We start from the raw sequence: 12,875 nt of genomic DNA on the forward strand, positions 1-12,875 counted from the left end.
CTTGCAAGACTTTGCCTATTTCCCATGTCATCTTGGTGTCAAAGGGGCATACTGAGCAACTAGCTGGCAAGACTGCACCCGTCTTGGATAATGAAATGTCTTGTCTCCCTCCTCCCTGTGTAATTTTTGTTAAAATAGCCATGACAAGGCTGATCAGTGGGAGAAGAAGACTTCTAATATAGTTGCTTATTGGAGAACTAGTAAGTGTCAGAGCCTGGCCTATGTATCAGATTAATCTGTTATATTGAGAAAACTCTACTTTGATGAGAAGTGAGTACTTTGCATAGAAGCCAGTGAAAAGTCTGAACGAAATAATAATTCTGAAAAGCAGGGGTGTATGCTGGAGGGAGAGTGTACTTCAGTACTGTTCATTCTTTCATGTGTATATTTTTCTTCTATTGCTGGGAGCGGAGTTGAATTTGCTGTCAACTAATCAATATTCCTTCCTTTATATTGGTACTGGTTTTAAGGCCATGTAAAGCTGCTTTATTATTTTGGTTTTCCTCTTCTCCCTGATCCCCTATTCAGAAGCTACTTAATAATTGTATTTGAAATTTCTTTTCCTCCATTTTCTCATTTTCCTCCTCTTACTTACCTTCTGCTGGACTGATGTTCACTGCATGTGTTTGGATAGCTTATGTAGTTCTGCCCAGAGTTCAGGATGCCTTTCTGTAGGGATTTAAATTTTCACTGTTATCAGGCAAAAAGATGCAGCTGAGGCATTGGCACCAATATTCTTATGTGCTACCTGGCTAGAAGGCTGAGTCTTGGAGTGGGGGAAGGCTGTGGATAAGTTGATCTGGGGGACCAAAGTCTTTGAGTGATGCCAGAAAATCAAACACTGCAAAGACTCAACTACATATTTGACCTAATTGGCACGTGTTTTGAATTTTTGGTGGTCTTTCTGATAGCAGACTATCCCTGTGCAAAGCAAGAAATGCTGGAGCAGCTTCTTCCAAAGAGTCTTTTTAGTGCCAGCTTAACTGACACTGCTGCTGCCTAAAACCACTGGCAAAGTCTAGTAGGTTGTTAGGAGAGAAGAACAGTATCTTTGACAGCTTCTGTCATGATGCTTCTGGAAACACTTGTTCTCTAAGCTGGTTCTCCTGCAGATGTCATTAACCAGATGTACAAATCCACTGGCTTACTTGGAAACCTGCCAGAGTTTCCAGTTGACTTTTTAAAATGAAGCTTCAAGTTGTGAGTGCTTTCTCAACTTTGTCTTTTCCTTGCCTTGTCTTCCTGCTGCATGGGACCAGGTCCTGCCTTTTGTTTCTATTTGAGATGTCAAATTTTTATAGGGCAGATATGAAAATGATACTCTGCCTTATCATGGTGCTTGCTCAGGCTCCAGCTTTGCACTAACCAGGGGAACTTGCAGGGCTTTGTGGCAGTCTTTGGAAGTTACAAGGCAGTGAATATACTATTGCATTGTGCCAGTCAAAACTCCTGTTGAGTTGGTCAGTATTGTCAGCCTGCTTCCTGTTGTCTTGTGTCATTGCCCACAGTTTGTGCTGCCTCTGTGTGTCTCCAGTCCCCCTCTCTCTTCTGTGACACCTGTCCCTCCAGAAGAGGGACAGCACAGATGGATGCCTTTCCTGTTGTGACTGCCACCTGTAGCTTTCTTTCTGCTTTGTCTTGTTACTATTAGTGCTTTGTTGATGTGCATGCACATTTGTGTACATTTAAAGTATTAGGATAGTGCTTACCTTAGGAGAAAAAGTAAAGCTGCTAATTGCTAATGAAAGAGTATTTTAAAAAGTTTGGCCACAGAATGCTTTTAAGGGTTTGCTGTGCTAGTAAGTTCTTATTTTTTGGGGTGACAGACAAGTTTCTGTGAAAGACTTGTTCAAAAATATGGTATGTTACGTTTTCCAAATATCAGGTAGACAAGAAAGAAAGTAGTATGGTGTGCATTAGAGTACTTTAAGTAAAAATTGCACTCCTTTCAAGTATATGGGAAGTATCTTCTTGCCGAGTCAATGTCTCGTAATTCATAAATATATGTTGGTGGCCTTTTCTTCTAGAGTGAATCACTCTTAATAGGAATGTCATCTATTTTTTACAGTACTCTGTGATGCTGGGCTTCCTTCCCCTCAGCCATAGTTACTTGGACAAATCTGCCATTGTGTGTTTCTAGCTCCTTCAGTGCTTGTAAGAAAGTTGGTTGTTGAATTAAATCACATAGTAATGCTTTAGAATGGCAATTTTGTAGAAAATCTTATTTAGCTGAAGCTGTTGGAGGGCACTGCACACCCTTTGGTTGAAGTAAAAGCTGCTATGCTTTTATGAAAGAAGTAGCAGCTAAAAAGTCCTATTGAAGTAGTTACAGTGGGAGATATTTTTTCAGAGTGCAAACTTCTGAGGACCATTGCACTCACTGAAAGGCAGAATAGCTTTTGTAGGTATTCTGTGCTGGGGATCTTTTAGTATCTGTGTTCATGAGTGTTTTGGGCAGCTCAGTAAATCTACAGAGGAAGTGAGGTTGCGCAATGCAGCTGGCAATGTATTATTTGGCCAAGAAATGAGGCTTCTCCCATACTGTCTTATGTTGTTACATGATATACTAAGGAAGCCCAGGAAGTATAAACTTTGAAAATCCTTGATCTAGTTTTTTTTTGTTATGTGTGTTCACTGATATACAAGTGGTAACTAAAATGCATAGAATTGAAGAAAATAAACAACTGATTTCTCCTTTGATTTTAAGGCTACTGAAATTAAAAATCTGGTTTTCCTTTTGGTACTAAAGGTCCAGACAGGTGTTTTTGCTTGATTGTTATCTGACACGCTGTTTATGGAATAGCTGACATCCCTGGCCAAAGAGCTTGCAATCTGAAACGGATACAAAATAAAGGGATAAATGTAACTTGCAAGAACTTTCAAGTATAGTGAGTTATGTTATGCTAATCAAAAGCATGCTATTCTTAAAAAAAAAAAACATTGCAAAGCAACAAACCCAAACAATAAAATCTACCACACAACAAAAACACCACTTCTGGCAAAGGGTGTGCTTAGCTGAGCTACCTGAGAAAGGGGACACTGAAGGAAAACTATAAGGACGTAAGAAAAAGGAGGGTAGACTTTAAAGAAGAAGGGGAAAGGCTCAGTGCAGTACCAACCAGCCAGGACAACTGGGGAAAAATGTCCAGTAAGAAGGAATACTGAGGTTCCATAACTGTGGCTGTGCCAGGCAGACAGTGTCTCCTATCAAGTACTTGGAGCTTCTCAGGTGAAGCGTAGGTAGGACCTGACTGTGATCTGTAGGTGACCACTGGAGTAATGCTGGGGTGAAGTCCTGTGAAGCAAACAACTGTCTCATTTCTATCCCCTTATTTGGGCATGACCCTCCAGATCTGCAACTTCACATCCTTGCTTCACTGCTGCTCCTGTCTACCAGAAGCAGTTACAGCAGTCTGCTCTTGGCATGGTTTCCTTCAAGGCCACCTGAATTTAAGCATCTCTAGGCTGGGTGGGGACTGCTCATCTGTACAATCCTGGGACTAAAGGAATGGTGTGGGGAGTGGGGGGAGCAGCCCTGCAGAGTTCTGATCTTATCAAGCCTAAGAGACTGGGATTGGGTGGTTCTGCTGCAGCCCTTTGACTTATGTGCAATTAGTAGGTGTTCATGTCTCCAGAAAGTTTCCCATCTTAAATCAAGTGTGGGTGAAAGATGCAGCTGCCTTTCCCAGCCCACTGCAGGAGGAGTTCCTGTCAACCTTCTTGTTTGTTTTGTGTTTTTGCAGGTTGTGGGCTGCTCATTGCAGAAAGATACAGCTGAAAAAGGGTTAGCATCTTTCCATTCAATTTATGTCCTGAACTTTTAAGATTCTACTATTGCTATTTTTGGTTTTGTTTGTTTGTGGGGGGGACTGGTTGTTTATTTTTATTTTTCATGTTAGGCCATTATATATATTCTGTGGGGAGCTAGAAATTTTAGGAGAATGAAAATTAAAAACATAAACTCTCCCTACACATGTTATAGGGACAAAAGGTACTCTTTGGTTTAAATAGCTGGAAGAGCTCTGTGTAATTCCATAAAAAGGAAAGGAGACTGACTTTGCAGTCTTTCCAGCATGGCCTCATTGAAACACAGGTAAAAATGGTATTAAGAATAGGAGCTGCAGTAAAAAGTGCCCTTTTTTTTTTTTTTTTTTTTTTTTGTTAGCCAGCTTAATTTAGAAATAGTTCTCTGAAAAGTTCTTGAAAATGGTTGAGACTTCTAGCAATATAAATAATTAATCAGTTTGTCTCTCTCCTTTTTTTGTTGCTGATTGCTAACTTGAGCATTTTTACAAATTTACAAATTCACGCAAACCCAAAAAAGCTCAGGAGTATTAATAGCAAATATAATTTATATAGCACCAAATTCTCCTAGCTGCTCTATGGGTCAAGACTTGTCTTTGGTAGTTCCTTTCTTTCCTAGAAGACTTCAGCATTGTCTGTACTGGAAAATTGACCTGAGAAAGCACAGTGGTATAATAATAATAATAATAGTAATAGTAATAATAATGGGATTAGATTGCCAGTGTTACCTGTTTGAAAGTTGACTGTTGTTCCACATTTAAAATTGCTTTGGGCATTTAAGCAAATTTACTCTGTTGAATAATATCAGTGATATTCCAAAACATGTTCACACAGGAAATTATACTATTTTTAGTTTCGTTTCTCAGTTTTCCACATAAACAGCTTTCAGCTCTGAATACTCAAAGCAGCTGAGCAATGGCAGAATGAGGTGAACTAGGAAGGCAGGTAATGGTGTAAAACAGCTCACTAATGTTACAGTTCTGGTTTTGTGTCTTTTGGGTTTTTAACCCCACTCATTGTGGGTTTGAGTTTTTTGTTCCTGTTTGGGCTTTCTTAGTTAAATGACTTAGGGTAAAGGGAACTGTATATTGTTTATTTGCAAGTTTCAGCTTTTCAAAATGTTGCTATTTTTATTCAGATGGGTCATCGAATCATGTTTACAACTATCAGCCATGTGATCACCCACGTCAGCCTTGTGATAGCTCATGCCCATGTGTAATTGCTCAAAACTTCTGTGAGAAGTTTTGTCAGTGCAGCTCAGAATGTAAGTAAAACATTTAAAAGTTATGTATAAATTTTTCTCTCCGTCTCATATCGAGCTCTGTACTACCAGACTGTCTGTACTGCAGACAGTGTTACAGGAGCAACAAATTGTGTTAAACAGTGACAGCCTGTTCAGCCTGTTAATTTGGCCCTTGTAATCGGCTATTGCATGGAGTCAGAAGCAGTCTTCAGACCCAAAAGTGAGGAAAAGTACAGTAATTTCACGACCATAAGGCGCACCGGACTATAAGGCGAACCCCCCCGGGAGCCAGCACATTTTGCAACTTTGTAGATCAGATAAGGCGCACCGGACTATAAGGTGCACCTTTTTTTTTGCAGAGAGGCTCCGCCCCCAGCTCCCCCTGCGCGCTTGCTGGCCGAGGCCCAGCCTCAACCCGGCAACCATTGGCTCCCGGGCCTGCCTGTACCCGGCAGAGCCGGGCTATGCCCACCGCCGCTCCGTGCAGCATCCCCAGGGCCCCGCTGTTCCGGGAGTTCCCTGGCGCTCCGGGTGACCCAATGCCGGCAGGCTTGCCCCGTGCCGCCACTGCCCCGATTCCAGCTGCTTGCCCCCCGCCCCGCGCGGCAGCCGATCCGATTCCGGTGGCTTTTGCCCCACCCCGCATGGCGGCCGCTGTGATTCTGGCGGCTTTCGCCCCCCACGCGTGGCGGCTGCTGTGATTCCGGCGGCTTTCACCCCTCCTGCGCGGGGGACGCCCTGATGCCGGCGGGCCGGCCCCGCGCGGGGCACGCCCTGATGCCGGCGGGGACACCCTGATGCCGGCGGGGGCGCCCCGATGCCGGCAGGCCCGCCCCGCTCAGGGGACGCCCCAATGCCGGCGGGCTCGCACTTCCGGGGTGGCAAATGTCGCAACTTTGTACATCAGATAAGGCGCACTGGACTATAAGGCGCACTTCCGGTTTTGGGGGGAAGATTTTAGTCAAAAGGGTGCGCCTTATAGTCGTGAAATTAATGTAATTCAAATCAGGGCAGGAATTTGCAGTACAGTAATTTCACGACCATAAGGCGTACCGGACTATAAGGTGCACCTCCGGGAGTCGGCAAATTCTGCAACTTTGTACGTTATATAAGGTGCACTTTTTTTTTGCAACAAAGATCCGTGGCGCGCGCAACAAAGTAGCGAATTAGTAACGGAATTGCGCCATTGCGGGTTTACTGGCATGAGCTCAAATTGGAAACATTTTAAGAGATTGGTGTAGCTTTTAAACGCAGCCCCAGGCACCCTCCCCGTGCGCAGGCGGGCCCTGGTACTCCTGCACGCCACTGATACCGGCTGGCACGGCTCGGGACTGCTCGCGGTTCGGGGCCGCTGGAGACTATCTGCGGCCGCCGGGTGGGAGCCAGCAGAGAGCCGGGACACAGCCTGCAGAGAGCCGGGACGCAGCCAGGAGCTGCAGCTGTGGGGAGGGACACGGACTGCCCGCAGTACGGGACTGCTGTGGTTCGGGGCTGCTCGCCCACGGCTGGGATCCGGTGCGGTCCATGTTGAACTCACTCTCACCATTAACAACCACCCTCAATAACGCCTTCACCCACAGGTAGGCAAGAAGCTTTTCTCTGATTGGTTTATTGTGGTCAGAAATGCGGGTCCCCGCTTCCCCCCGGGATTGTTTGGGCATGGAGATTTAGAGAATGAAATGTCCTTTGTTACCTAATCCTGCTAATTAAGTGCTTACAGATGCTGAGGGCAATACTCGTTAGCACATCTTCCTGTTGAGTAAACGAAGAGCAGTTCCCAGGAGACTACAGAGACAGACCAATACTAGAGGACATGCTGAGAAGGACAACCACACCAGATCCCAGCTGCGGGCGAGCAGGCCTGCACAACGGCAGTCCCGAACCATGAGCAGTCCGGGTCCCTCCCCACTGCTGCAGCTCCTGGCTGTGTCCCGGCTGTCTCCCGGCATGTCCCGGCTCATCCCCGTGGCTGCAGCTCCCGGCGAGTCTCGGGTCCCGGCTCTCTCCCCATGGCCGCAACTCCTGCGGGTCCCGGCTCAGCTCACAGCTCACTCTTCTGGGTTGGCAAATGTCGCAACTTTGTACATTATATAAGGCGCACCAGACTATAAGGCATACTTCCGGGTTTGGACCAAAATTTTAGTCAAAAGGGTGCGCCTTATAGTCGTGAAATTACTGTACTTTGGAGTGTCCTCTGCAGATATCAATGGCTGTGTTACTAATATTCTGATATGCTATTATCTGCAGAGTCTTAATTTTACACTGTCTTTTTTCATACTTGCTCTTTTTCTCTTCCACACATTTCTTTGTAGGCCAAAATCGTTTTCCTGGGTGTCGTTGCAAAGCACAATGCAACACCAAGCAGTGCCCCTGTTACCTGGCTGTCCGTGAATGTGATCCTGACCTCTGCCTGACTTGTGGAGCAGCTGACCACTGGGACAGCAAAAATGTTTCTTGCAAGAACTGCAGCATTCAGAGAGGATCCAAAAAAGTACGTCGAGATTTATACAGCTGCATGTCTATTGCCTGGATTTTTGAGGTGCTCTTGTATTTTCAAGCCGGAGAATGGAATTTCTTTTCCTGTTTGACCGCATGAAGGCAAAGAAAACAAAAAAACCCAAACCAAGCATAAAGGAAGGGAGTTGTCACTTGTTAGCTTGCTAATGTGCTGTTATTAAGCTCTGTCTACATTTGTCGTGTACCAATTAGTGTTTTCTGTGCAGCACTGCAGCAGAGTATCTCCTTTTACCCATTCAGGCTTTGCTTCTTAATTGCAAATAGGCTGCTGCTTTAAAGTGATACCTCAGTAGTCTTTCCCCAGATCAGCATAAAGAAGTTTATCCGAGAGTCTAGAACGTTTCTTCCTTCAGTTGGTGATTCTCAGGCATAAACTTGTATACAGTCTACCAGGTCTTGAAAACCCATTCAGTTCTGGCAAATAAATCAATTAATCAATGAATAAGCCGAAATTTATTTCTACTCTGGAACATTTTCTCACAAAACAGTTGATTACTGAGCTGATCAGCAGTGGGCTCCTGTCTGCAGACCTTTTGAGGTTGAAGTCTCCCCCTCATTTCATGGTGTCTTGGGGTGGTTAAACTAAAAGTTTTAGTAGTTTTCAAATACTTGGTCATTTTCCTTTTACATACATCTTCTGATCGACCCATAAGCTGTAATTTTAGTGTGTGTTTGATTATTAGAAGAGTCTGGGTTTGTCTGCTCTCCTGGAGTCCCAGCATATATATTCCATTAAGTAGTGCAACTAAGTGTTACAAAACAAAATGGAAAAGAAACCTGTACTCAAATCTAAGCCAGGCATATCTAAACTTTTGGTTTTTCTGTTCCACAGCACTTATTATTGGCACCTTCAGATGTGGCAGGCTGGGGAATTTTTATCAAAGATCCTGTACAAAAGAATGAATTCATCTCTGAATACTGTGGTGAGGTAAGGATGGAGAACACTGGATATGAGCTTAATTGATGAAGTTATGAATTGACAGGTACTCACCATGGGATACCATAGTCTGTAACCTGGTATCATGTTCAGACAGAGCCATGTGGCTGAGTAAGGGACACAGGCTGTACCTGCTGTCACAGGTTCAGGCCCCAGGAACTACATAATTGAAATGTCACAAGAATTTTGAAACAGGTTTTTGTTGGAGAGGCTGGAATGTCCTTTTTATCTTAGATAGAATTTCAGTTCAGACACGCTTGGAATTTGGTGGCAAATCATTTAGTATAGTACTGAAAGTCAGTAGGAGCTTTCACTAAGCTATATTCCATAGCAATAAAACCCTGAGTCAGGTATGCAGCCCTGATTTTGAGAAGAAAAGCAATTCTTAACATTCTTCTGCTCTGAAAGAGTTTATTTATGCTAAGAGCAAAGCATGGATGTTCAGTTAAGTGCAGAATGCTTGCTGAAAACAACACTTTGGGAATACAGTAATTTCACAAATACAAGCCACACGGACTATAAACATCATCTCTGGGTGTTGGCAAACATTTCGTTCTTTGTCCATAAAAAAGCCGCATCTGAGTATAAGCCGCTCTGTCATTCGCAGTGAGGACCCACGTGCAACAAAGTTGCCAATTAGTAACAGAACAGCGGCATGGCGGGGTTAACTGGCTCGGCTCGGGCTGTGCATGCTTGGCCTGCTCAGGGCTGCCGACAGGGCCAGGTGGCCCGGCCCGGCGCTGCTGCTCGGTGGGGCCACTCGGGGCTGGCCACCGCCTCTGGGCTCGCTCGCCCTGGCCTGGCGCTACCCCATGGTGGCAGGGGGGCACGGAGCCCCCCCTGCTCCCGTGGAGGCGGGCAGGGACGGAGCCCCCCCCCCCCCGAGCTGCGGCGATGGCGGTACGGGGCCCCCGCCGCCTCCCCGAGCCGTGGCGATGGCGGCACGGGGCCTCCCCATCTCTCCCCCAGGCTGTGGCAGAGGAGGGAAGGGGAGAGCTCTCCTGCCTCTCTCCCCGCCCCCCGTGCTGCCTGCAGGGAGCCCGGCTCCATCCGCGGTGCAACAGAGTAACAATTTGTAACAATCGCGAAATGTCAGCTTTTACTGGCAGGTGCTCGGCTCGGCACCCTGGCTGGCACTTCTGAGGTTGTAAATGTCAGAAAATTATTCACATATTAGCCGCTCCTGACTATAAGCCGCATTTCCGGTGTGGGAGCAAAATTTTAGTCAAAATGGTGCAGCTTGTATTCGTGAAATCACTGTATTTTGCATCCCAGAGAATAAAAAATCTCCCACTGTCTTTCAGAAGGTAGGGGGGTGGAGGGGGTTTGACATTAAGCTGCTATGGTTACAAACCGAGAAGTGCTTCTCTCTTTCACAAGTAGTGTTTCTTTCAGATTATTTCTCAGGATGAGGCAGACAGAAGAGGAAAAGTGTATGACAAATACATGTGCAGCTTTCTGTTTAACTTGAATAATGGTATGTATGCATAAGTTGCAACCCTTGGCAGTGTTAAATGAAGTACTCATGCTCAGCATTTCATTCAGCCCTATTCTTCTGCAGATAGCAGGCAACAATGAGAATTTTTTTCCACACGTCCTTCCCTATCAGTGTGTGGGTTCATCCTGTTGTTTTGGTTTTTTTTTTTTTTTCTCCAAATACTAGTCAGCTAGATCTAGTGATGCAGCCTATTGCACAAGCAACGATACAAGAGGGGTAGAACTTTGTGGAGTAAAAATATGTCCAGACATTAAGTAAACTAAAGAATGTAAAAGGCTTGCCAGATGTTGTCTGAAGTAATTTTACTGTATTAAATCAACAGTAAGTTATGACAGTAATTGTGTTGGGGGGAAAAAAGCCACAGATATGTGGTACGTGGCTGCTGCCACTAGAAGAGAAAAATACAGACTGCACTGTATCAAGAATCGAAATAGTAGAAAATAGTTGAAATGAGGAAAAAAACCCTGCTGCTTTACGTCAGTGTTGACTTAGCATGTTTATGGAGCTTGTCCTTGTGGAATAAATGTAGAGAAGCTTCAATGAATAGCTAAGGTGGTGCCACAGTGGCAGGAGGTAAAGGAAAAGCAGAGTGTGGAACTGTGGAGTTCAGCTGTTGTAGGGTGGTAAGCCAGCTGTTCCATGGAGGAAGCTGAGCAGTTATCTTCTCCAGCTGCTAAGATCCAAGCACACTAGGTATTAAAAAATAATTTGTGGGTTTTGTTTTTTCTGCCCCTTACAGATTTTGTGGTTGATGCAACACGCAAGGGCAACAAAATTAGATTTGCAAACCATTCAGTAAATCCCAACTGCTATGCAAAAGGTAGGTTTCACACTTACTTGCTTTTCATCAATGTATGAAATACTGTGAGGTTTTTCTTCAGCATGCATTTTATCAGTATTTGTACTAACATACCTAATTTCTTTTAAAACAGTTATGATGGTTAATGGTGATCACAGAATAGGAATATTTGCTAAAAGAGCCATTCAGACTGGTGAAGAACTGTTCTTTGACTACAGGTGGGTAGATAGATTTCAGATGGGATTAGCTTTCAGTATCTGCACAGGTCAGTTATTTCCTGTGTCTGCCTGGTCCCTGCAACCTAATGTTTCAGTAGCTGACAAGCAGCGTTCCCTACCCTGTTTTTGTTAAGCCAGATGCCACAGCAAGACTGATTTGAGCAAAGCAGCTGGTTAAGAGCCTGCAAACTTGGAACAGCAACTCATATAGAGCAAAACATAGTGACAAATGGGAACAGACTTTCTCTGGTTGGGTTCCATAGGTACCAGTACAAATTAACTCCCCTATCATTCAGAAATGGGCAAGAATTTCAGAGAATGAAATTTCAGAATTACTACAGACAAGTACTTGCTAAGAATGTCTTTACTTTCCTCTACAATCATCTCACTTGACTTACTTGAAAAAGTTAAGTTGTCCAGTGGCAATACTGTGTAGGTCAACCTTGAGAAAGGCTGTTACTTTCTAGTACTGAAAATGAACTTCAGGACTGTGAGATTCAAAGTGTAAAAGTATGGAATTTTACTGATTTGTCTCGTCGCAATCAAACACCTCTGAAAGTAGTTTCTTGAGTGGGTCAGCAGTGTTATTAACCTGCAAATTCACACATGGAGGAAACACCCCAGCTGGTGAGGAAACAATGGGAAATCTAAGTAAGACAGTATTCCAGGCTGTGGTGCCCTTCTATCAAAACAATGCAGCTGAGGCATTCTATGATAGTGGGTTTTTTGTGATTCTGCTTTTTTTTAAAATTTCAGATACAGCCAAGCTGATGCCCTTAAGTATGTGGGCATTGAAAGAGAAATGGAAATCCCTTGACACCAGCTACCTCTTCTTTTAAACAAACAGCTGCCTTATCTTCAGGAATTTCTAGTACTGTGGGCAATTTTAGAAAAATAAAAATGATGCAATTTGAAATTCTGTATTTGCAAAGTACTGTAACAGTAATTTATAGTAACAAATTTTTAAAAAAACAACTTTTTATTGCCTTCTCACCAGCTGCAAAGTGTTTTGTACCTATGAACTTTTGCAATAATGTGGTGTGGTACATTTTTCAACCTTGAATAAAGGATACTTGAACTTCTTCATTTTTACTGGAATTGAGTTGGAATTTTGTCTCAGCCCCTTGAGAAAGCAATGTGAATTTAACCTGTAACTTCTGTCCAAAGGCAGCTTCATATTTGTCTCCTGTTACTGTTACTTTGAGTCACATTTAAGATCAGCAGGAAGATGCAAACAGTGTAGATGTCAGTCAGGTGATTGTGGTGCTGCAGTGCCTGAGACAGGTGTAGTGTTGCAGCTTCTCAGCTCCCTTGGCATTCAGCTACATTCGTGTTCTCTGGAGTAATGGCTGCAGCCCAGAAACTTCTGCAATTGCCAGAATAGCTGTGAATTTCTGTGACTGAATGATGAATACAACAGTAATTACACATATATTAAAAAATTTAGGAGATGCAGAAATCTATAGTTTTCATCCAGAATACTTTAGATTGCAGCTAGATGGCTACAGGACTACCACATTTATTTCTTACATGCTAGTAGATTGGGAACTCAGCAGCCTCTTTCAAAGTAGAACACAATGCTCTGGTCAAATCAGCTGGAGTGGGAGGGCAGGCAAAGGGTGGCATTATTGCCAAACTGAGCCCATGAAGTCCTGTCCATGGTGACCATTTACCTGCTGCACTGGATAGGCTCCAGGCCTGGGGTAGAGTTCAGCTCTTCCTGCTTCCACACTATGGACAGTAGGCCCTCTGCCTTGGTGGTGGCCCAAGTAAGAACTCAGAGTTCATGAGGAAAAGAACAGTCCAAAAGTAAAAACCTGATTTTCTCCCTCCTCGGGTAGAGCACAGTTCTTCACAGT

The 12,875-nt window shown here is 44.2% G+C and overlaps 1 protein-coding gene across 8 annotated transcripts in view; it reads left to right on the top strand.

The window, feature by feature from the left end:
• Nucleotides 1-12,875, top strand: part of EZH2 (enhancer of zeste 2 polycomb repressive complex 2 subunit) — a 60,121-nt gene that overhangs the window by 43,763 nt on the left and 3,483 nt on the right. For 4 of the 8 annotated variants that reach the window (XM_033051248.1, XM_033051266.1, XM_033051277.1 and 1 more), the window contains exons 13-19: nt 3,744-3,784; nt 4,943-5,068; nt 7,360-7,538; nt 8,397-8,492; nt 9,897-9,978; nt 10,739-10,819; nt 10,932-11,864. In XM_033051248.1, the coding sequence (XP_032907139.1) occupies nt 3,744-3,784; nt 4,943-5,068; nt 7,360-7,538; nt 8,397-8,492; nt 9,897-9,978; nt 10,739-10,819; nt 10,932-11,149 (823 nt within the window). In that variant the 3' untranslated portion in view covers nt 11,150-11,864. Of the gene's footprint in view, nt 1-3,743; nt 3,785-4,942; nt 5,069-7,359; nt 7,539-8,396; nt 8,493-9,896; nt 9,979-10,738; nt 10,820-10,931; nt 12,115-12,875 lie in introns of those variants that run through there. The other 4 variants (XM_033051295.1, XM_033051302.1, XM_033051287.2 and 1 more) reach the window with 3 other exon arrangements.

This window comes from Catharus ustulatus, chromosome 1 (genome assembly GCF_009819885.2).
Source record: "Catharus ustulatus isolate bCatUst1 chromosome 1, bCatUst1.pri.v2, whole genome shotgun sequence".
NCBI classification, from domain to species: Eukaryota; Metazoa; Chordata; class Aves; order Passeriformes; family Turdidae; genus Catharus; species Catharus ustulatus.